The sequence below is a fragment of the Oncorhynchus mykiss genome, chromosome 12 (assembly GCF_057628025.1).
Source record: "Oncorhynchus mykiss isolate SJ-2025 chromosome 12, ASM5762802v1, whole genome shotgun sequence".
Taxonomy (NCBI): domain Eukaryota; kingdom Metazoa; phylum Chordata; class Actinopteri; order Salmoniformes; family Salmonidae; genus Oncorhynchus; species Oncorhynchus mykiss.
Genome location: NC_143033.1, coordinates 17,879,153 through 17,903,862, shown reverse-complemented (window position 1 = coordinate 17,903,862; position 24,710 = coordinate 17,879,153). Strand labels below are relative to the sequence as shown.

At 46.1% G+C, this 24,710-nt stretch overlaps 2 protein-coding genes across 9 annotated transcripts; one reads left to right on the top strand and one right to left on the bottom strand.

Annotated features, from left to right (window-relative positions):
• Positions 1–217: 217 nt before the first annotated feature.
• Positions 218–22,398, top strand: LOC110537079 (RILP-like protein 1). 8 transcript variants are annotated; one of them, XM_021622839.3, is made up of 11 exons: positions 218–581; positions 4,381–4,528; positions 12,212–12,330; positions 12,737–12,835; positions 12,942–13,088; positions 14,380–14,541; positions 18,834–18,884; positions 18,973–19,127; positions 19,297–19,404; positions 19,727–19,814; positions 20,562–22,398. In XM_021622839.3, exons 1-11 carry the CDS (start codon positions 294–296, stop codon positions 20,565–20,567), a joined length of 1,371 nt encoding a protein of 456 aa, XP_021478514.3. In that variant the 5' UTR covers positions 218–293; the 3' UTR covers positions 20,568–22,398. The 8 variants fall into 8 exon arrangements, with proteins under 8 accessions (XP_021478514.3, XP_090048004.1, XP_090048003.1 ...); XM_090191878.1 differs by lacking the exon at positions 14,380–14,541; XM_090191877.1 differs by lacking the exon at positions 18,834–18,884.
• snrnp35 (small nuclear ribonucleoprotein 35 (U11/U12)) lies at positions 22,042–24,568 on the bottom strand. Its single transcript, XM_021622843.3, has 2 exons — positions 23,604–24,568; positions 22,042–23,508 (listed from the first exon to the last, which is right to left on the bottom strand). Exon 2 carries the CDS (start codon positions 23,475–23,477, stop codon positions 22,662–22,664), a length of 816 nt encoding a protein of 271 aa, XP_021478518.2. The 5' UTR covers positions 23,478–23,508; positions 23,604–24,568; the 3' UTR covers positions 22,042–22,661.
• Positions 24,569–24,710: the final 142 nt, after the last annotated feature.

Sequence of the window (24,710 nt, the reverse complement as noted above, 5' to 3'; positions counted from 1 at the left end):
AAAGACAAGACCACAATGGGACAGCGCCGGGTGATTTCATCAAATTTATCAGAAATCCCTTACAAGACGTCCGACAGGAGTAGAAAAACGCAATCGATACGCATTTAAGGATTAATTGAAGTGGAACAGATACACACAGAACGAGCCGAACGACGAAAAGTCAATAGTTTTTCCTAAGGGAGGAAGTTTATTGTGGCGAAGGAAATATAATAGACCGGGTAAGCAGGGTGGGTCTACGGAAAGCAGCCAGAGTGGGGTACAGTCAGAATACAAACTCACCCACCCAGCCAGACATGGAGGAGTTCGGGTCAGCGTTGGAAAAGAATGTGACCGATTTAACGGTTATGGACGTGTATGACATAGCCGCGGTAGTGGGCCAAGAGTTTGAGAGGATCATTGATCAGTACGGCTGCGAGGCTCTGTCCAGGCTCATGCCCAAAGTAGTGCGGGTGCTGGAAATCGTGGAGGTGATGGTCAGTAGGAACAGCATTAGCCCGGAGACAGATGAGCTGAGGCTGGAGCTGGATAAACTACGCCTGGAGAGGATGGACCGGCTGGAGAAAGAGAAGAAACACAAGAAGGTCACAATTATCTTATACAGGATGAGATAAATCATAGGCCTGAGATTAATAATAGGGGTAGTTGTTACCAAACGTAGCCTAATTTATAACAGTAGGCCTAATAATAGGCATAATAACCTAATCATTTAAGGTGAAGATATGACAATACTGGTAACAAAAAATAGAAAAGAAAGAAAGAAAACAAATAGAAAGAACAGAAAGAGAAGGCAACTAATTTGCCATCATGAGAATAATGCAATTACATTGTTATAACAATAACTTTGTAAAGTGTACTAGGCATTTTGAATAGTTGGCCGATACTATATATTAATATAATTGAAAATCTAACCACTGATATACCCGCTCTAAAATATGAATCTGACATTAATGACAACTTGATTGACTGTGGATAGGCTACATTGCAAATGAAGTAAGGAGGTAAGGCATTAAATAGGCCATAGTGGCAAAGTAATTACAATTTAGCAATTGACACTGGAGTGATAGATGTGCAAGTGTTGGCTTTGGGGAGCGCGTGCTACGGGTGGGTGCTGCTATGGTGACCAGTGAGCTGAGATAAGGCGAAGCTTTACCTATTTGGCGACAAATATGTAGCAAGGACCAGCCGACGAGAGCGTACAGGTCGCAGTGGTGGGTAGTATTTGGGGCTTTGGCGACAAAACGGATGGCACTGTGATAGACTGCATCCAATTTGCTAGTAGGTCTATAACATGTCACATTTACATGAAACCTATATCTCTATCCCTAGTTATGTTCCTTTGCCCTGGGCCCAAGCCCGTAGGGGGCCCAGGGGCAGAATTAATGTTATATATGTATAAAAAATACATTACTGGAACCACAGGAGCTGGGTCTCAAATGTTCAAAATAAACCAAAGAGCTTAACTTAGCCACAGAGGATCAATAGCTTCTCTATAAAAAAATAGCTGTGGATTAAGTTTTATCACAAGCGCATACAGGTAACTGGAAAAATAAAGGAAACACCAACAGAAGAGCCAATGAGTGGTCCTAAACCATGCCAGGAAGATGCACCTCACACTAGAGGTCGACCAATTCATCGGAATGGCTGATTAATTAGGGCCGATTTCAAGTTTTCATAACAATCGGAAATCGGTATTTTTGTACACCGTTTTGGCAGATTTATTTATTTATATATACATTTTTTACACCTCTATTTATTTAACTAGGCAAGTCAGTTAAGAACACATTCTTATTTTCAATGACGGCCTAGGAACAGTGGGTTAACTGCCTTGTTCAGGGGCAGAACGACAGATTTTTACCTTGTCAGCTCGGGGATTCAATCTTGCAACCTTACAGTTATCTAGTCCAACGCTATAACCACCTGCCTCATTGCACTCCACGAGGAGCCTGCCTGTTACGCGAATGCAGTAAGAAGCCAAGGTAAATTACTAGCTAGCATTAAATTTATCTTAGAAAAAACAATCAATCAATCATAATCACTAGTTAACTACACATGGTTGATGATATTACTAGTTTATCTAGCGTGTCCTGCGTTGCATATAATCCATGCATGTATTGGCGAAAAAGGACTGTCGTTGCTCCAACGTGTATTTAACCATAAACATCAATGCCTTTCTTAAAAACAATACACAAGTATATGTTTTTAAACCTGCATATTTAGTTAATTATTGCCTGCTAACATGAATTTATTTTAACTAGGTAAATTGTGTCACTTCTCTTGCAACAGAGTCAGGGTATATGCAGCAGTTTGGGCCGCCTGGCTCGTTGCAAACTGTGTGAAGACTATTTCTTCCTAACAAAGACAGCCAACTTCGCCACACTGGGGATGATTTAACAAAAGCGCATTTACGAAAAAAGCACAATCGTTGCACGACTGTACCTAACCATAAACATCAATGCCTTTCTTAAAATCAATACACAGAAGTATATATTTTTAAACCTGCATATTTAGCTAAAAGAACCAGGTTAGCAGGCAATATTAACCAGGTGAAATTGTGTCACTTCTCTTGCGTTCATTTCACACAGAGTCAGGGTATATGCAACAGTTTGCTCCCTCTGCTGTTTCCTGAAGTTCATGATCATCTCCTTTGTTTTTTTGACATTGAGTGAGAGGTTATTTTCCTGACACCACACTCCGAGGGCCCTCACCTCCTCCCTGTAGGCCATCTGGTCGTTGTTGGTAACCAAGCCTACCACTGTAGTGTTGTCTGCAAACTTGATGATTGAGTTAGAGGCGTGCATGGCCACGCAGTCATGGGTGAACAGGGAGTACAGGAGAGGGCTGAGAACGCACCCTTGTGGGGCCCCAGTGTTGAGGATCAGCGGGGTGGAGATGTTGTTTCCTACCTTCACCACCTGGGGCGGCCCGTCAGAAATTCCAAGACACAGTTGCACAGGGCGGGGTTGAGACCCAGGGTCTTGAGCTTAATGACAAGTTTGGAGGGTACTATGGTATTAAATGCTGAACTGTAGTCAATGAACAGCATTCTTACATAGGTATTCCTCTTGTCCTGATGGGATAGGCCAGTGTGCAGTGTGATGGTGATTGCATCGCCCTATTGGGGCGGTAAGCAAATTGGAGTGGGTATAGGGTATCAGGTATGGTAGAGACGATATGCTCCTTGACTCTCAAAGCACTTCGTGATGACAGAAGTGAGTGCAACGGGACGATAGTCATTTAGTTCAGTTACCTTAGCTTTCTTGGGAACAGGAACAATGGTGGCTATCTTGAAGCATGTGGGGACAACAGACTGGGATAGGGATTGATTGAATATGTCCGTGAACACACCAGCCAGCTGGTCTGCGCATGCTCTGAGGCAGCCTTGCGAGGGTTAACACGTTTAAATGTTTTGCTCACGTTGGCCACGGAGAAGGAGAGCCCAAAGGCTTTGGTAGCGGGCCATGTCAGTGGCGCAGTATTGTCCTCAAAGCAAGCAAAGAAGTTGTTTAATTTGTCTGGGAGCAAGACGTTGATGTCCGCAACGGGGCTGGTTTTCTTTTTATAATCCGTGATTGACTGTAGACCCTGCCACATACGTCTTGTGTTTGAGCCGTTGAATTGCGACTCTACTTTGTCTCTATACTGATGCTTTGCTTGTTTGATTGCCTTGCGGAGGGAATAGCTGCACTGTTTGTATTCGGTCACGTTTTCAGTCGTCTTGCCATGATTAAAAGCGGTGGTTCGCACTTTCATTTTTGCGCGAATGCTGCCATCAAGCCACGGTTTATGGTTAGGAAATGTTTTAATAGTCACAGAGGGTACGACATCTCTGATGCACTTGCTAATAAGTTAGCGTATACATCAATGTTGTTGTCTGAGGCGATCTGGAACATATCTCAGTCCATGTGATCGAAGCAATCCTGAAGAGTGGAATCCAATTGGTCAGACCAGCGTGGGACAGAACGGATGGCGTGCGTTTCCTGTTTTAGTTTCTGTCTATAGGCTGGGAGCAACAAAATGGAGTCATGGTCAGATTTGCCAAAAGCAGGGCGGGGGAGGGCTTTGTATGCATCGCGGAAGTTAGAGTAGCAATGATCCAGAATGCTAGCAGCTCGTGTCGCGCATTCAATATGCTGATAGAATTTTGGAAGTCTAGTTCTCAGGTTAGCTTTGTTAAAATCCCCGGTTATAATAAATGCAGCCTAAGGACGTATGTAAAGGCTGTATGTAAAGGCAGGATGTGTGTAAAGGCAGCCTCAGGATGTATGGTATCCAGTTTGCATAGAGTCAAGTGAAGTTCTTTCAGGGCAGACGAGGTATCTCTCTGTGTGTGTATATGTTAACTCTATGTGTGTGTATGTGTGTGTGTGTGTGTGTGTGTAGGAGTTGGAGCTGGTAGAAGATGTATGGCGAGGGGAGGCCCAGGACCTGTTGTCTCAGATCGCTCAACTTCAGGAAGAGAACAAGACTCTTCTCACTAACATGTCCATCAAAGATCCCATGAGTGAAGAGGACATACAGAGGCACGAAGGTACTCAACCCTAAACCCCTCACTCTACACCCTGGACTCTTAACCCACACATGCATTATTACTTTAAATGTTTATCTGGTACTGACTCAAAACTTAATGAGAAGTCACATCAACTCCATTTAAGTTATGATAACAAATGAACTTCTTTAAAATTGTTTTTAAAATCTGTTTTTGCATGTACATTGAGTGATTAATCATATACTAAACTAATCCAATCATTTAGTTCGATTTTTTGCACCCGTTACTGAAAATGTTGTTCCAGTTTATATGGCTTAGGTTGCCTGCTCACACGGCTCCTAAACATGTCAGTCATTATGAATGCAGGTTTCGGGTGAATAAACATTGAAACTGTTGGATATCCTAACTTCAGCAGGACACCAATAGGAATTACACATCACTTTGAAAGCCAATGTAATGTGACTTTCACCTGGGGTTGCTTAATTCTGGTAAATTTTCCAAGTTTTCCAGAAATCGCGGTTGGATTATTCCTGGAAATCCTTTGTGGGATTTTTTTTTTTTATATATGGGAATTTCAATAAAGTTACCAGAATTTTTTAGGCCTGATGTGGCCTGTAAACCATGAGTTTCAGGCCACTGTAGTAGGGTAATGTAACGGTTGTCGTCGATGGAAGAAGGAGAGGACCAAAGCACAGCGTGGTTAGTGTTCATCTTGATTTAATAATAATCAAAAAACTGAACACTTCAAATTACAACACAACAAACGTGACACCCGAAACAGTTCTATCTGGTGCAGCCACACAAAGACTGAAAACAACCACCCACAAAACCCCAACAGAAAACAGGCTACCTAAATATGGTTCCCAATCAGAGACAATGACTAACAACTGCGTCTGATTGAGAACCATATCAGGCCAAACAAGAAACCCCACATAGAAACAGAAAACATAGACTGCCCACCCAACTCACGCCCTGACCACAAAATAACTGTGGTCAGAACGTGACAGGTAAAGCTTGGCCTCAAAGTAAGACTTTATGAGATATGAATGTATTGTTATGAGTTTAATTATAATGATAACATTCACCTAGGAACTCACTTTGACTGAGAATGAACGAATTGAACAACCGTGTCTCTGTCACTAACAAATTGTCATGTTGTCTTGTCTCTGTCCTTTCCCTTCACCCTGTCTCCCTCTGCTGGTCGTGTCAGGTTACCTTTTCTCCCCTTCTTTCCCCCAGCTGTTCCCTGTCTCCTCCTAACTACCCATTCACCCCGTTCCCCACCTGTTCCCTTTTTCCCTCTGATTAGGTCCCTATATCTCCCTCTGTTTCTGCTCCTGTCCTTGTCGGATTCTTGTTTGTTTGTTTGTGTCATTCATGCCTGAACCAGACCATCGTCGTGTTACTGTAACCTTGTCCTGTCCTGTCGGAATCTGCCTGTCCGTCTGAGCCTACGTTTTGTTTTCGTCATTAAAGTAACTCTGTTTTGTTAATTCGCTTTTGGGTCCTCATTCACGGACCTAACAGAAGAATCCGACCAAGAATGGACCCAGCGACTTCGGATCCTCTCCACTCAGCCGTCGAGATCCAGGGAGCGATGCTAGGCAGACACGAGCAGGAATTGTCTGCTGCTCGACATGCCGTTGAGACCCTGGCCACCCAAGTCTCCAACCTCACAGAACAGGTTCACCATCTCCGCCTCGATCCACCGGCCACTTCCAGGGCTTTCGAATCTCCGGAGCCCAGAATCAATAACCCGCCGTGTTACTCTGGGGAGCCCACTGAATGCCGCTCGTTCCTCACCCAGTGTGATATTGTGTTTTCTCTCCAGCCCAACACTTACGCCAGGAGCACTGCTCGTGTCGCCTACGTCATATCTCTCCTTACTGGACGGGCTCGTGAGTGGGGCACGGCAATCTGGGAGGCAAGGGCTGAGTGTACTAACCAGTATCAGGACTTTAAGGAGGAGATGATACGGGTTTTTGATCGATCTGTTTTTGGGGAGGAGGCTTCCAGGGCCCTGTCTTCCCTATGTCAAGGCAATCGATCCATAACAGACTACTCTATTGAGTTTCGCACTCTTGCTGCCTCCAGTGGCTGGAACGAGCCGGCTTTGCTCGCTCGTCTTCTGGAGGGTCTCCGCGCAGAGGTAAAGGATGAGATTCTCTCCCGGGAGGTTCCTTCCAGCGTGGATTCCTTGATTGAACTCGCTATTCGCATTGAGCGACGGGTTGATCTTCGTCACCGAGCTCGTGGAAAGGAGCTCGCGTTCTCCGTTGCCCCCCTCTCCGCATCACTACCATCTTCCTCTGCCGGCTCGGGAGCTGAGCCTATGCAGCTGGGAGGTATCCGCATCTCGACTAAGGAGAGGGAACGGAGAATCACCAACCGCCTCTGTCTCTATTGCGGTTCTGCTGGTCATTTTGTCACTTCATGTCCAGTAAAAGCCAGAGCTCATCAGTAAGCGGAGGGCTACTGGTGAGCGCTACTACTCCTGTCTCTCCTTCAAGATCCTGCACTACCTTGTCGGTCCATCTACGCTGGACCGGTTCGTCAGCTTCCTGCAGTGCCTTAATAGACTCTGGGGCGGAGGGCTGTTTTATGGACGAGACCTGGGCTCGGGAACATGACATTCCTCTCAGACAGTTAAGGGAGTCCACTGCCTTGTTCGCCCTGGATGGTAGTCCTCTCCCCAGGATTCAGCGTGAGACGCTACCTTTAACCCTCACTGTTTCTGGTAATCATAGCGAAACCATTTCTTTTTTGATTTTTCGTTCACCTTTTACACCTGTTGTTTTGGGCCATCCCTGGCTAGTTTGTCATAATCCTTCCATTAATTGGTCTAGTAATTCTATCCTCTCCTGGAACGTCTCTTGTCATGTGAAATGTTTAATGTCTGCTATCCCTCCTGTTTCCTCTGTCTCTTCTTCACAGGAGGAGCCTGGTGATTTGACAGGGGTGCCGGAGGAATATCACGATCTGCGCACGGTGTTCAGTCGGTCCAGGGCCACCTCTCTTCCTCCACACCGGTCGTATGATTGTAGTATTGATCTCCTTCCGGGAACCACTCCCCCCCGGGGTAGACTATACTCTCTGTCGGCCCCCGAACGTAAGGCTCTCGAGGATTATTTGTCTGTAGCTCTTGACTCCGGTACCATAGTCCCCTCCTCCTCTCCCGCCGGAGCGGGGTTTTTTTTTGTCAAGAAGAAGGACGGGTCTCTGCGCCCCTGCATAGATTATCGAGGGCTGAATGACATAACAGTTAAGAATCGTTATCCGCTTCCTCTTATGTCTTCAGCCTTCGAGATCCTGCAGGGAGCCAGGTTTTTCACTAAGTTGGACCTTCGTAACGCTTACCATCTCGTGCGCATCAGGGAGGGGGACGAGTGGAAGACGGCGTTTAACACTCCGTTAGGGCACTTTGAATACCGGGTTCTTCCTTTCGGCCTCGCTAACGCTCCAGCTGTCTTTCAGGCATTAGTCAATGATGTCCTGAGAGACATGCTGAACATCTTTGTTTTCGTTTACCTTGACGATATCCTGATTTTTTCACCGTCACTCCAGATTCATCTTCAGCACGTTCGACGTGTCCTCCAGCGCCTTTTAGAGAATTGTCTTTTTGTGAAGGCTGAGAAGTGCACTTTTCATGCCTCCTCCGTCACATTTCTCGGTTCTGTTATTTCCGCTGAAGGCATTAAGATGGATCCCGCTAAGGTCCAAGCTGTCATTGATTGGCCCGCTCCTAAGTCACGCGTCGAGCTGCAGCGCTTTCTCGGCTTCGCGAACTTCTATCGTCGTTTCATCCGTAATTTCGGTCAGGTGGCAGCTCCTCTCACAGCCCTTACTTCTGTCAAGACGTGCTTTAAGTGGTCCGTTTCCGCCCAGGGAGCTTTTGATCTCCTCAAGAATCGTTTTACATCCGCTCCTATCCTTGTTACACCTGACGTCTCTAGACAGTTCGTTGTCGAGGTTGACGCGTCAGAGGTGGGCGTGGGAGCCATTCTTTCTCAGCGCTCCCTCTCTGACGACAAGGTCCACCCATGCGCGTATTTTTCTCATCGCCTGTCCCCGTCGGAACGTAACTATGATGTGGGAAACCGCGAACTGCTCGCCATCCGGTTAGCCCTAGGCGAATGGCGACAGTGGTTGGAGGGGGCGACCGTTCCTTTTGTCGTTTGGACTGACCATAGGAACCTTGAGTACATCCGTTCTGCCAAACGTCTTAATGCGCGTCAGGCGCGTTGGGCGCTGTTTTTCGCTCGTTTCGAGTTCGTGATTTCTTATCGTCCGGGCTCTAAGAACACCAAGCCTGATGCTTTATCTCGTCTCTTCAGTTCTTCAGTAGCCTCCACTGACCCCGAGGGGATTCTCCCTGAGGGGCGTGTTGTCGGGTTGACTGTCTGGGGAATTGAGAGGCAGGTAAAGCAAGCGCTCACTCACACTCCGTCGCCGCGCGCTTGTCCTAGGAACCTTCTTTTCGTTCCCGTTCCTACTCGTCTGGCCGTTCTTCAGTGGGCTCACTCTGCCAAGTTAGCCGGCCACCCTGGCGTTCGGGGTACGCTTGCTTCCATTCGCCAGCGTTTTTGGTGGCCCACCCGGGAGCATGACACGCGTCGTTTCGTGGCTGCTTGTTCGGTCTGCGCGCAGACTAAGTCCGGTAACTCCCCTCCTGCCGGCCGTCTCAGGCCGCTTCCCATTCCCTCTCGACCGTGGTCTCACATCGCCTTAGATTTTGTCACCGGACTGCCTTCGTCAGCGGGGAAGACTGTTATTCTTACGGTTGTCGATAGGTTCTCTAAGGCGGCTCATTTCATTCCCCTTGCTAAGCTTCCTTCTGCTAAAGAGACGGCACAAATCATCATCGAGAATGTTTTCAGAATTCATGGCCTTCCGTCAGACGTCGTTTCGGACAGAGGTCCGCAATTCACGTCTCAATTTTGGAGGGAGTTTTGTCGTTTGATTGGGGCTTCCGTCAGTCTCTCTTCCGGCTTTCACCCCCAGTCTAACGGTCAAGCAGAACGGGCCAATCAGACTATTGGTCGCATCTTACGCAGTCTTTCTTTTCGCAACCCTGCGTCTTGGTCAGAACAGCTCCCCTGGGCAGAATACGCCCACAACTCGCTTCCTTCGTCTGCAACCGGGCTATCTCCTTTTCAGAGTAGCCTCGGGTACCAGCCTCCGCTGTTCTCATCTCAGTTCGCCGAGTCCAGCGTCCCCTCCGCTCAGGCTTTTGTCCAACGTTGCGAGCGCACCTGGAAGAGGGTCAGGTCTGCACTTTGCCGTTATAGGACGCAGACTGTGAGGGCTGCTAATAAACGTAGAACTAAGAGTCCTAGATATTGTCGCGGTCAGAGAGTTTGGCTCTCCACTCAGAACCTTCCCCTTAAGACGGCGTCTCGCAAGTTGACCCCGCGGTTCATTGGTCCGTTCCGTATTTCTCGGGTCATTAATCCTGTCGCAGTGCGACTTCTTCTTCCGCGATACCTTCGTCGCGTCCACCCGGTCTTCCATGTCTCTTGTGTTAAGCCCGTTCTTCGCGCCCCCGCTCGTCTTCCCCCCCCCCCCCCCATCCTTGTCGAGGGCGCACCCATCTACAGGGTCCGCAGGATTTTGGACATGCGTCCTCGGGGCCGTGGTCACCAGTACCTTGTTGATTGGGAGGGGTACGGTCCGGAGGAGAGGAGTTGGGTTCCCTCTCGGGACGTGCTGGACCGTGCGCTGATCGAGGATTTCCTCCGTTGCCGCCAGGTTTCCTCCTCGAGTGCGCCAGGAGGCGCTCGGTGAGTGGGGGGGTACTGTCATGTTGTCTTGTCTCTGTCCTTTCCCTTCACCCTGTCTCCCTCTGCTGGTCGTGTCAGGTTACCTTTTCTCCCCTTCTTTCCCCCAGCTGTTCCCTGTCTCCTCCTAACTACCCATTCACCCCGTTCCCCACCTGTTCCCTTTTTCCCTCTGATTAGGTCCCTATATCTCCCTCTGTTTCTGCTCCTGTCCTTGTCGGATTCTTGTTTGTTTGTTTGTGTCATTCATGCCTGAACCAGACCATCGTCGTGTTACTGTAACCTTGTCCTGTCCTGTCGGAATCTGCCTGTCCGTCTGAGCCTACGTTTTGTTTTCGTCATTAAAGTAACTCTGTTTTGTTAATTCGCTTTTGGGTCCTCATTCACGGACCTAACACAAATACAGTCATGGGTGGTAACTACAATTCAGTTGAAAAGGCAAGGCACACTGGGAAATTATATTGGGAGACATTACTCAAACATTTTAAGCTGATACAACTTAAATCTGGACCCCCTACAGGGTCACAGTGACTCTATCAGTTTGAGTTAAGACTACAAAATCATATATTAAAAGATACAGTATATTAAAGGCAACAGGTTTCCTCAAAAGTTTTTAGTAATGGGGCACATTGGGTTTACAGTGCACACACAATAACAATATTGAAAGAATGTGGGTTACACATGCATACCATACAAACACCCTCAGAACAGCCTCAATTTGTCAGGGCATAGACTCTGCAAGGGGTCGAAAGCATTCCACGGGATGCTGGCCCATGTTGACTCCAAAACATCCCACAATTGTCCTTTGGGTGCTGTACCATTCTTGATACACAAGGGAAACTGTTGAGTGGGAAAAACCCAGCAGCGTTGCAGTTCTTGACACACTCAAACAGGTGCACCTGACACCTACTACCATACCCTGTTCAAAGGCACTTAAATGTTTTGTCTTGTCCATTCACCATCTGAATGACACACATACATAATCAATGTCTCAATTGTCTCAAGGCTTAAAAATCATTCTTTAACCTGTCTCCTCCCTTTCATCTACACTGATTGAAGTGAGTGGGATCATAGCTTTCACCTGGATTCACCTGCTCAGTCTGTCATGGAAGTAGTAGGTGTTCCTAATGTTTTGTAAACTCAATGTTCCTAATGTTTTGTACACTCAATGTACACCGTCGCTCCCTCGCTCTCTCTCTCTCTCTCTCACACACACACACACACACACACACACACACACACACACACACACACACACACACACACACACAAACACACACACACACACACACACACACACACACACACACACACACACACACACACACACACACACACACACACACAAAGGAGGCCTTCTCTGTGTTTGAGGCTGAGCCAGTCTCATCACTGTGAGTGGCTCTGTTGTGATGTCACAGAGGGGATACAGTCCCCCTGACGCACACACACACACACACACATACAAGAAGACGGGCACAGAGACAGACCACCCTCAGTGTTCCGTACACCTGCTAGACACACACACACTGCATTATCATGCTTCATGCACACATAAGTCTCCACAAAGTCCCCCCAGTCCCCTCTCCACCTGCTCAGTGAGTCCTGACTGAAGTTTAAAAGTCTTGCTTCCTCCATCGTTTATATTCAGGGCTGTGTCAGCCAGGGGTACGCAGTGTCTGTGTCAGAGAAATCAGGTGTGTGTGCTGTTTTCTATTTTAAACCTAGTCGGGCTCACAGACAGGAACTCCGCTGCTGTGCTCATATTCACTTGATGTATTCTCCCATGCAGTTCAACATGTGTACACATAATACACACAGGGTATTCATGTTGTTCTAACTTGGCTCCTTTCTCCTGTGTTTTGGCTGCCAGGCCTTTATATTGTTCCTCAATACTTACTGCTCTGCATCTCAGGTTGTCAGATCTGATGTTGATTTGTTGCGTTGCCAGGTATGTCGGAGCGGGAGCGTCAGGTGATGAAGAAGCTGAAGGAGGTAGTGGACAAGCAGAGAGACGAGATCCGAGCCAAAGACCGCGAGCTCACGCTCAAGAATGAGGACGTTGAGGCAGTAAGGGCGGCAGGATGGGTGCTTGCTTGGGGTAGAAGTTGTCCCTCCCTATACATAGACCTAAGATCAGCTAACCCTTCCCCAATTCTACCCTTAGCCATTAGGAGGGAGAACAAAAAGCTGACCTTAAGTCAGTGGTCAGGGGTCAGGGACTCCTTGTAGGGTGTGGGGAATCTGTTTATTTATTCAAGTGTATTGATTTGATGGATCAATTAACTCTCTTCTCTTTCTCTGTTTCCCTCTTTATTACATCCTCCTGTACTTGTTCTCTCTCTATGACCCATGCTCTGTTCTGCCTGTCCCCTAACTCTCTCACACTTCTTCTCATTTCTCCCCCCTCTATCTCTACCCCATCCATCCATATCCCTGCATCTCCCTTCCCCTCCCTCCCTTCACCTCTTTCTAGCTCCAGCAGCAGCAGTCTCGTCTGATGAAGATCAACCATGACCTGCGCCATAAGATCTCTGTGGTGGAAGCTCAAGGGAAAGCCCTCATCGAGCAGAAGGTTCCAAGCCCTTAGGATGTGTAATACATATTGTTTTACCAACTGTATATGCAAAACAAAAGAGTTCAGAATTATTTTTTAAATGTATTATATTTGTATGTTTAAGGTGGAACTGGAGGCGGGAGCTCAGGCACGGGTACAGGAAATGGGAGCACTCCGGCAGGAAGTTACACGTTTAAGGGAGCGACTGCAAGGAGACATGCCCCCTCAGGGTCCAGAGGTGCCTCCTCCCCAGCTCCCATCCCCTGCACAGGTAATAACAACACCTGCTCAGGTCGCACAAACCCAGCCAGGCACAGCTACACAGGAAACACTCACCTGCACATGTAACTATACAGTTTATACAGGCAGACATGCTCCCAGCAGACCCAGGTGCTACATTATAACCTTAGCAGGCTCTGGCAGAGTCACATGCAGTGTGCTGGTATTCTCTTTTCTTTCCACATCTATGAGAGTATCTTTGCAGCCTGAGTTCATTTATAGCAGTCTGACTCACAGCCTGTAGAGCCTGGCTGTAGCTAGTGAGTCAGGGAGCATGGAGTCGCTGCCTCATCGGAAAACATGACCTAGCTATCATTGGAGGTGGAGGGAGGGGGCCAGACAGAAATAGCCTTCCTCCCTTCTACCCCTCCACAGTCAGCCAACCAGCCAACCAACCAGCCAGCCAACCAGCCAACCAACCAGCCAACCAACCATCCAACCAGAGGGATATAAAAAGAGACAGAATGGCAGCCAGACAAATCAGGACAGCTAAAAGTGACCTGACAATGACCTGTATAGTCACCAAATGGGTTCACTGGTAGCCAAATTAAACACAGATTTTTCACAGACTTCATACAGCAAGTGTAACACGTACACTGAGTGTACAAAACATTATGAACACCTGCCCTTTCCATGACATAGACTGACCAGCTAAATCCAGGTGAAAGATGTGATCCTTCACAGATGTAATTTGTTAAATCACATTCAATCCGTGTAGATGAAGGGGAGGAGGCAGGTTAAAGAAGGACTGTTAAGCCTTGAGACAGTTGAGACATGTATTGTGTTTGTGTGCCATTCAGAGGCTGAATGGGCAATACAAAAGATTGAAGTGCCTTTGAATATAGTATGGTAGTAGGTGTCAGGTGCACTGGTTTGTGTACCTCAAGAACTGCAACACTGCTTGGTTTTTCACGCTCAATAGTTTTCCATGTGTATCAAGGATGGTCCACCACCCAGAACATCCAGTCAACTTGACACAACTGTGGGAAGCATTGGAGTCAACATGGGCCAGCATCCCTGTGGAAAGCTTTCGACACCTTGTAGAGTCCATGTTCTGACAAATTGAGGCTGTTCTGAGGTGCTGTGCAACTCAATATTTAGGAAGGTGTTCTTAATGTGTTGTACACTCAGTTGTACACTCATCACCCACAATACTCTGCAGTACGATTTATGTTTTCACTTTCCTTTTACAATGTCTGTAAGAATTTTCTAGAGAGATTTGATCTCAGTGAGACTAACCTGGATAAAAAAAGGTACAATAACTCCCCTCCCCCTCCCCCCAGCCTGGTATTCCCTCCTCAGAGGCGGGGATTCAGGGTGGGGGCTGGCCCGAACCAGACAGACACTACCCCCCAGAGCTGCGGTTGGGGCATTACGATCCCGCCCCGCGTCTCCCGTCCCTGGATGCTGATGAGGATGTAGAGGAAGAGGCAGTGTTGCTATGGGTAACACCGTAGTGCTAGCTAGCCGCCCCCAGAATGGTGTGTTTGTCGTGACCTCTAACCTTTGCACCGCCACCGTCCCCCTAAACAGTGTTCTATAGATGCTGGTTTAGCTAGAGAACAGAGTGCTGCCTGAGTGACCGGTCAAGGACTGTGTTTTTGATCCAGCAAACCTTGGTAGTTCAGCATGTGAGTCAGTGAACCCTTTTCCCTAACTAAACTTTACCACATAAGTGTGTGTTTGAGAGTAAGATGAAGAGTGAGGGATTGTGTATGGATACAGTATCAGTATGTGTTGGAGTGTGCATATGCATACGTTACAGTCAGTGTGTGTGTCGGGGAAGGATATATACAGTATATACTGTATTATATATACAGTACCAGTCAAAAGTTTGGACACACCTACTCATTCACAGGTTTTCCTTTATTTTTACTATTTTCTACATTGTTTTTATTTTTTTATTTTTTTATTTATTTCACCTTTATTTAACCAGGTAGGCTAGTTGAGAACAAGTTCGCATTTGCAACTGCGACCTGGCCAAGATAAAGCATAGCAGTGTGAGCAGACAACACAGAGTTACACATGGAGTAAACAATTAACAAGTCAATAACACAGTAGAAAAAAAGGAGAGTCTATATACATTGTGTGCAAAAGGCATGAGGAGGTAGGCGAATAATTACAATTTTGCAGATTAACACTGGAGTGATAAATTATCAGATGGTCATGTACAGGTAGAGATATTGGTGTGCAAAAGAGCAGAAAGTAAATAAATAAAAACAGTATGGGGATGAGGTAGGTAAAAATGGGTGGGCTATTTACCGATAGACTATGTACAGCTGCAGCGATCGGTTAGATGCTCAGATAGCAGATGTTTGAAGTTGGTGAGGGAGATAAAAGTCTCCAACTTCAGCGATTTTTGCAATTCGTTCCAGTCAAAGGCAGCAGAGAACTGGAACGAAAGGCGGCCAAATGAGGTGTTGGCTTTAGAGATGATCAGTGAGATACACCTGCTGGAGCGCGTGCTATGGGTGGGTGTTCCCATCGTGACCAGTGAACTGAGATAAGGCGGAGCTTTACCCAGCATGGACTTGTAGATGACCTGGAGCCAGTGGGTCTGGCGACGAATATGTAGCGATGGCCAGCCGACTAGAGCATACAGGTCGCAGTGGTTGGTGGTATAAGGTGCTTTAGTGACAAAATGGATGGCACTGTGATAAACTGCATCCAGTTTGCTGAGTAGAGTGTTGGAAGCCATTTTGTAGATGACATCGCCGAAGTCGAGGATCGGTAGGATAGTCAGTTTTACTAGGGTAAGTTTGGCGGCGTGAGTGAAGGAGGCTTTGTTGCGGAATAGAAAGCCGACTCTAGATTTGATTTTCGTTTGGAGATGTTTGATATGAGTCTGGAAGGAGAGTTTACAGTCTAGCCAGACACCTAGGTACTTATAGATGTCCACATATTCAAGGTCGGAACCATCCAGGGTGGTGATGCTAGTCAGGCGTGCGGGTGCAGGCAGCGAACGGTTGAAAAGCTTTCTTTTTAGTTTTACTAGCGTATAAGATTAGTTGGAGGCCACGGAAGGAGTGTTGTATGGCATTGAAGCTCGTTTGGAGGTTAGATAGCACAGTGTCCAAGGACGGGCCGGAAGTATATAGAATGGTGTCGTCTGAGTAGAGGTGGATCAGGGAATCGCCCGCAGCAAGAGCAACATCATTGATATATACAGAGAAAAGAGTCGGCCCGAGAATTTAACCCTGTGGCACCCCCATAGAGACTGCCAGAGGACCGGACAGCATGCCCTCCGATTTGACACACTGAACTCTGTCTGCAAAGTAGTTGGTGAACCAGGCAAGGCAGTCATCAGAAAAACCGAGGCTACTGAGTCTGCCGATAAGAATATGGTGATTGACAGAGTCGAAAGCCTTGGCAAGGTCGATGAAGACGGCTGCACAGTACTGTCTTTTATCGATGGCGGTTATGATATCGTTTAGTACCTTGAGCGCGGCTGAGGTGCACCCGTGACCGGCTCGGAAACCAGATTGCACAGCGGAGAAGGTACGGTGAGATTCGAGATGGTCAGTGACCTGTTTGTTGACTTGGCTTTCGAAGACCTTAGATAGGCAGGGCAGGATGGATATAGGTCTGTAACAGTTTGGGTCCAGGGTGTCTCCCCCTTTGAAGAGGGGGAATAATAGAATAATAGTGTAATATAATAATAATAGATTGTAGAATAATAGTGAAGACATCAAAACTATGAAATAACACATATGGAATCATGTAGTAACTAAAAAGGTGTTAAACAAGTCTAAATATATTTTATATTTGAGATTCTTCAAAAGTAGCCACCCTTTGCCTTGATGACATCTTTGCAAACTCTTGGGATTCTCTCAACCAGCTTCATGAGGTAGTTACCTGGAATGCTTTTCCAACAGTTTTGAAGGAATTCCCACATATGCTGAGCACTTTTTGGCTGTGTTTAATTCACTCTGCTGTCCAACTCATCCCAAACCATCTCAATTAGTTTGAGGTCGGGTGATTGTGGAGGCCAGATCATCTGATGCAACATTTCATCACTCGCCTTCTTGGTCAAATAGCACTTACACAGCCTGGAGGTGTGTTGGGTCATTGTCCTGTTGAAAAACAAATGATAGTCCCACTAAGAGCAAACCAGATGGAATGGCGTATCGCTGCAGAATGCTCTAGTAGCCATGCTGGTTAAGTATACCTTGAATTCTAAATAAAGTGTGTCACCAGCAAAGCACCCCCACACCATCACACCTCATCCATGCTTCACGGTGGGAACCACACATGCGGAGATCAGCCGTTCACATACTCTGCGTCTCACAAAGACACAGCAGTTGGAACCCAAAATCTCAAATTTGGACTCATCAGCCTAAAGGACAGATTTCCACCAGTCTAATGTCCATTGCTCGTGTTTCTTGGCCCAAGCAAGTCTCTTCTTTTTATTGGTGTCCTTTAGTAGTGGGGTCTTTGTATCAATTTGACCATGAAGACCTGATTCACGCAGTCTCCTCTGAATAGTTGAGGATGAGATGTGTCTGTTACTTGAACTCTGTGAAGCAATTATTTGGGCTGCAATCTGAGGTGCAGTTAACTCTAATTAATGAACTTATCCTCTGCAGCAAAGGTAACCGTAATTTCCTTTCCTGTGGCGGTCCTCATATTTCATCATTGATGGTTTTTGCGACTGCACTTGAAGAAACTTTCAAAGTTCTTGAAATATTCCGGATTGATTAACCTTCATGTCTTTAAAGTAATGAAGGGCTGTCGTTTCTCTTTGCCTCTTTGCTTATTTGAGTTGTTCTTGTCATAATATGGACTTGGTATCTTACCAAATAGGGCTATCTTCTGTATACCCAATTCCACAAATTAACTTTTAACAAGGCACACCTGTTAATTGACATGCATTCTAGGTGACAACCTCATGAAGCTGGTTGAGCAAAGCTGTCATCAAGGCAAAGGGTGGCTACTTTAAAGAATCTCAAATATATTTTGTTTGTTTAATACTTTTTTGGTTACTACATGATTCTATATGTGTTATTTCATAGTTTTGACGTCTTTACTATTATTCTACAATATAGAAAATAGTAAAAATAAAGAAAAAACATTGAATGAGCAGGTGTGTCCAAACTTTTGCCAGCTACTGTACATGCACAGTGTGTGTGTGCTCCTGCCTGCAGTTCTACTACCCCAGTTTGAACACCCTAAATGTTGATTTAGATGGCATAGAGCATGTGTGAATTAAGTGTCCCTCTACCAACTATGTCAGTGTGTGTGTGTGTGTGTGTGTGTGTGTGTGTGTGTGTGTGTGTGTGTGTGTGTGTGTGTGTGTGTGTGTGTGTGTGTGTGTGTGTGTGTGTGTGTGTGTGTGTGAGATAACTGGGTCAGACTGTACCACTGCAGCTGTCACATCTAAACATAGACTGCACTGACACCCCATGGACTAGTTCAGTCTCTTTCCTTTCATCTGCAATGGCAAAGTATGTAGTTGGCACCAACAGAACTTAGAGCATTAGAACGTTAGTTTAGCCAGTCATGATAATAGCATGACTGGTTGTTCATGCCTCTTTTTTTCACGCTTCATTTGCTACACAGTGACTTGCTAAAAGACTGTTTGCTGCATGACTGACCTCTGTTGGTTGCAAGCAATGAGTTAGTCTGAAGATCAGTATCTGAGGTAAGGAAGGAAGGCAGGAAGGAGAGAAGGGTGCATTGCCTTAGTATTGTAACAGGGCCCAGGGTCTGACCTACAGTTCTCTTCCTGTGCCACCAGGAGGCGATGTGTGATCAGGACACACCTGCTCTGTTTCAACATTTTACCAAGGTATCCCTCCTTTCTTCTATTCCTTCCTTTCCTGCCCTCCTCTCTTCCTTTCATCATCCCATGGTGTAATGTGCCTGTCCCCCACTAGGAGGCACTATGTGATGAGGAGGTGGACGGCCTGGACCAGAAGGATCCCAACAGGCCCCGGTTCACACTACAGGAGCTGAGAGACGTTCTGCATGAGAGGAACGAGCTCAAGTCCAAAGTGTTCGTGCTGCAGGAGGAGGTCGCCTACTACAAAAGGCAGCCATCTTTATTTTTACCATATAAACAGAACATGTTTAGAAAAACATAAACAATCAGATGAGATTATCGCAGTTTGTCAGGTTTAATTTAAGAAGTTAAAAGTGAACAATATTGACAATGCTGATGATGATGGTAATGGAGTGATGACTGTTCTTCCTCTCTCCAGTGAAGAGGTGGAGGATGAGACCGGGCCTCCCACTCCTTCCCCATCCCCCGAACAGCTGAGGGCACGGCCCCGACACAACGCGCAGCCTGAGTCAGGAATCAAACGCCTGTACGTACCAATCACACAGATACACTGGATACCTTTAACATATCGCATTTATGATGCGCACGTGCATTTATCTCCTGGTCAACTAAATAAGCATGTGTGGTTTAAAGTAACCACCATCTGGCAACAACAACATGGCTACATCTCACAGCAGAAGAATGTAAATGAAATGTGCTGTGGTTGATGTGGTCCCTCTCCCTCTGTCTCTCTCTCTCTGCTTGCCTCTTTGTGAATGTCTGTGTGTGTATGTGCTTGTGCGGGTATACGCGTGTGTATATTTATTTATACCTGTGTATGTGTGTGTGTGTGTACCTCTGTGTGACAGGATCTTCACAGCCATAATGCCGATGGTGGCGGCTGGGTTGATTCCAGATGACCCCACTTTACAGCCAATCAGACGTCTCATATCCCTTGTACGACCCCTGTCATTGGTTGGCCTCTGTGTCACTCACTGTTAGCTAACACCCCCCATCCAATGCTTTTATTCGTGTGGCCAGGAGTTTTTCTTACCTTGTGATCTAACCAGTAAAAACTCTGGGCCCTGTTTATCGGACCTGCATGGACCCTCCCACCCCATGTAGGTGTTTGTATTCTGATTGGCTGATTGTGGGGATATCTAAATCACTGTCCAGTGTGAAGATGGTAGATTATTAGAATCAGCCAATCAGAATAGAATGTTTATTCACTCCCGTTTCCAATTCACTAACAGATTTGTATAAAACTTTTGCTTTTTCTCTGCTCCTGTTGCTTTGTGCTCTAACCCAGATGTCCTTTCAGTCTCCACTCATAACTCACTAGGTAGAAATCACAGGAGGTTGGTGGCACCTTAAATGGGGAGGACGGGCTCGTGGTAATGGTTGAAGCAGAATAGGTGGAATGGCAGCAAATACATCAAACACATGAGCCATTCCATTAGTTCCTTTCCTGCCATTATTATGAGCCGTCCTCCCCTCAGCAGCCTCCACTGGTAGAAATGCATCTCACTTCTATGTATTTTAACAGTTATAACCAGGACTCTAAATAATATGTCTGGAGAACATAAAGGAACAATGACGCTGAGTAGTGAAGTCCACTTTTTTGTCTCTCTTTTTCTCTGTCCTTCTCGACTCTTCCCTCCTCTCTTCCTCCTCTGTTCTTCCATGCTTCCTCTTCTCTCCCAGGTTTAGCTTCTTCTCTCGTGACAAGAGGCGGAACTCCCAGCGGAATGCACAGTTTGATGACAGCTTCAGCTCGTGGGCGGGGAATGATGAGGTGTACACAGAACAGGCCCAGGAGGCTTTGCAGCACATGTAGTGATTGGACAGCGTTTGATGATGTCACTCAGAACTCTTTCCCTGTAACGTTGCAATGCACTTAAAGGCATCGTAAAGGTTAGCTTATTGCACAGTACACACACCTACAGCTCAGCACAGCCATCCACCTACTGAAATACATACTGACACTGAAATACCATCAGCTCTAAGTAACAGAGTCATTCACCCAGCATCTAGAGTAGTGAAACCTAACCACCCTGGCTTTGGCAGTAAAATCCTTGCCTTGCCTTGGGACTGTGCTTAGTGTGCCTGCTGCAGCACAATGGGATTGTATGACATTTTTGCTTCTAAGTGACAGGAATCACAGAGGTTTGAGGGTGAAGAGGAGCCTTTCTTTATCCCAAAGTGAAACCCACCAGAATTGATGGATGCTCAGAGCGGTTCCCTTTGTGATAGAACAGGCAGGGATACACTAGGCGTGTGAGAGATAGAGTCAGGCTTGGAAGGATTGTGGAACGAGGTGACAGGAGATCGAGATAGAGGAACCACACGAGACACTCCAGATAGAGAATCATGGGACACAGAAGAAGAAAGAGGAGAGTTCAATCCAGTAAAGAAACCTTGAAGACAAGTGGGCATGTTTTTTTAAATGATTCAAATAATGGTGGCAGTGCTGACCCAGATGTAGTAGGCTCTGAACCATCTTTATACTCCCTTGGCCCTGAGCTAGACCCGTCATGTCCTTAGAGGCAGCTCGAGGGCACTATGGCTAGGCCCACCTCACCAGCTAAAAAGTGTGTGAACAGATGTGGTGGTTTTTTACAGATCGACCTTGCACATAAATTAATACGTTACTGGGTGTTGAGATGGGATTGCCTAATTTAAAGAAAATGTTATGGGTTTATATTTTTCCAGTGGTGAATGAAGCACAGAAGGTTGTAGTTTTACAATGTCTTATGGAAAGACAGTATTTTTGTTTTGGAATTATTTAACTAGATACTGCTTTTTTGTTTTCAGGACTAGCCAAGTGGTGTACATATGAAGCAAGAGAGACAAAAATATGCAAGTTTGGCTAACTGTATATTTGATATATACATGTACATTTTGAATGGGTGCCATGTTGGAACCAAATGTGACAACACAAACTAAAAACACCATTGAGAATGCAAATTTGAATGTCATTGTGGAATATTTGGTTTAAACATGGATGACAGTTTGCCAAACTCTGTGCTGTGGCTGCAAGATGGTTTGTGAGAAGTAAAATGGTTAGTGTGGATGAGGGAGGTTCTTGATAATGAGTAGTCCTGACTTCAGCAGTCAGGCAGACATAACGCCTCAACCTCACTATGCTAAGAGATCATTAATACTATTACTATGACTGGACAACTTTTCAATCATTTATTTTATGATGCAAGACACTTAATCAAGGCGCAAAACTAGGGCAACACTTATTTGTGACAAAAGGGATTGATAGTCGAGAAAGGTTATATCTTGTCTGGTGGCAACATCTACACCAAAATGTACACAAAGGGGAAATAAATACAGAATCTATCCAAACAAGGGAAGATGAGGGAAGATGTCAATATATGCAAGACATCCTTCTTTTTCAACAAACTTTATGGACCCGCTTCACACCAAGTAGATTTCTATTGGAAGGATTTTAAATATGATAAATGTCTCAGTTTTCATACAGCTTGTTGCCTTTTTTTCAGATATGCAAACTCAATAAATATGGTGATCCCCAGAATGTTTCATGTATTATGTCAACTTTCTTCAAAATCAGACTGTAAAACAAACTTTATTCACTGCATAAAGAACAACAGGTAGATAATAACACCCTGCTGAGCCAGGCCAGCAGAAGGTTACAGATGACATCACCTGTCCACACCATCCAGGTGAGAAAAAAAAGACCAATGTAGTCCACACGTTTTTGTATTACTTGCTCCACATCACTCTCCACCCATGCATCCTTTCAGATGTCAGAGAAGTCAGAGGAACCACTGAGTTTCATCTCCTGTCTCTGTGTCTGTACTTATCATCCCTGTGTCTTCTGTCATCCCTCTCTCTCCTGTCATCCCGCTCTCTCGTCGACTCCCGCTCTCTCGTCGACTCCCGCTCTCTCGTCGGCTCCCGCTCATAACTCCTATCCCTCCTCTCTCGGTGGTACTCCCTTTCTACACCCCTCTCTCTCCTCCCCCTACTCCCCCAATCAGTCTCTCTCTCACGGCTCAGGGACCCATCTCTGTAGCGCTCCTCCCTCTCTCCTCCTCTCTCACACTCTCTGCTACCACCACCCCATTCCTGGTTCATGGTGACAGGAAGGTTGATGGGTTTGCGGAAGGGTCTGTCCTTCCCACCAAACCGCAGCTGACCAGACTCCTTCTTGCCCCCCTGCCCTCCGCCCAGCCGACGAGGTACCCATCCCTTCAGGGTCCTCTCCTGCTCGAAGTCCACAAACAACTCACTTTGGTCCACCACTAGTTTGTTGGCGTCTCGCCTCGCCCTGACCACGGACCTCTCCTCTTTGTATTCAACGAAGGCATAGCCTTTAGAGAACCCAGTCACTAGGTCCCTCACCAGGCGCAGCCGGCGGATATCCCCGTAATTGGAAAACACTTCATTCAGCTTCTCCTCCGTTGTTTGAGGGTTCAAGCGGGCCACGAATAGAGTGAGGAGCGGGTCCCCCACCACGGCTTTGTTGGGTTTGTAGCGGGCGACCATGGCTCTCCAGACGGCCCGGTCATGGGGCTCCACGTCTGTGCCATCGATGCTGCCCGCCTTGAGAGGGTCGTAGACTTTTGCCACTGGACTCCAGTCGTTCATAACTCTCTTTCTCTGACACTAAACAATGTGGCTGAAAAAAACAAATAGTTAAAAAAAAACTGTACATAAAATGTACATTTGTTTGCGACATAGCTACTGATCATTTTTGGGTGGGTCATTACTTACAAGACGTCGCTGCAAGTTGGACACCAGTCGGAATCTAAAGAATTGTGCATCACTCAAAACAGTCCGTGTAGGAAATGTTTTAATTCAGTACGTTCCGGTAAGAAATGTGTCTCAGTAAGGCCAGCTTTCTTCTTCTTCGATATCATGGCGGTCCGCAAACAAGCGTTTCAAGTACGTGCTGCCACCTACTGTGCTGAAATGTACGATCAGTCATGATCTGCCCAATTCTGTACTTCCATGAAAAATACAAGTAAAAACTAAATAAATCGCTACTAACTTCTACCACAACCTCAAAATTCTCTGACATTGAAACTAAGGAATCCTATCTATACTTTTCCCGGCAAAACTTTCTCAAACCTGAGCATCACTGATAAGCTTTTACTTATTTGACCCGCTTTCCTACTGATCAACCTTTTGGCCTTAGTCACTCTGCCTCCCTTAACATTTTCTTTAATATCTGTGGACATAGATATTGGGACTCACCTCAACCTAGCATAAGCTTCCCATTAAGCTTTTCCATTTGCAGAAGATTCCCTTGCTGAGCCTGGCTCTAACAAAATATTAGCAACCTACCATTTCTAATGAACTGGGCTCTCTTTCTATACGGCATTAGTTAGACGGATAGGTTGTAAATGAGTCCATGTGATCTCATCAAACCATTCACTCGGACACATTATTACTCTTTTGTCCTACCTTGACCTTTTTGCTTTCTACACTAGACTCTCCACTGCTTTCAGTATGATCCCTCTTCTTCCTTTCTTTCCACTAGACCATTCAGATCCTTGACCCTCATCCTCCATATCATCAGCACGGCCATCCATATTGATCGCACTCCAGCACAGCTGTTGCTTCTCCAACCTTTTCTCTATTTCTTCCATTTCGTCCACAATTCTCGCCATTTCCCTTCCCGACCATCGCAGAACTTCTCTTGGTGACACCTATGAACAAGCCCACCCCGTAAAGCCAGTCCTTCTATAGACGTTGTTTTTAAATAGAAACAGGTGTTACTGTGCCTTTAAACCGTGTATTTATAAAACCGTTTATATCAATGTGTTTCAGTGAAGGACAACCTCATGCAATCAGCACATTAAATAACAGAGGTGATCT

Bases quoted from the DNA above. Each gene is read 5' to 3' on its own strand.
- snrnp35 (XM_021622843.3), bottom strand. From the start codon at position 23,477: ATGAACGACTGGAGTCCAGTGGCAAAAGTCTACGACCCTCTCAAGGCG.
- LOC110537079 (XM_021622838.3), top strand. From the start codon at position 294: ATGGAGGAGTTCGGGTCAGCGTTGGAAAAGAATGTGACCGATTTAACG. The intron at 4,529-12,211 runs GTACTCAACCCT...TTGCGTTGCCAG, and splicing joins GGACATACAGAGGCACGAAG to GTATGTCGGAGCGGGAGCGT. The intron at 19,405-20,561 runs GTACGTACCAAT...CTTCTCTCCCAG, and splicing joins GAGTCAGGAATCAAACGCCT to GTTTAGCTTCTTCTCTCGTG.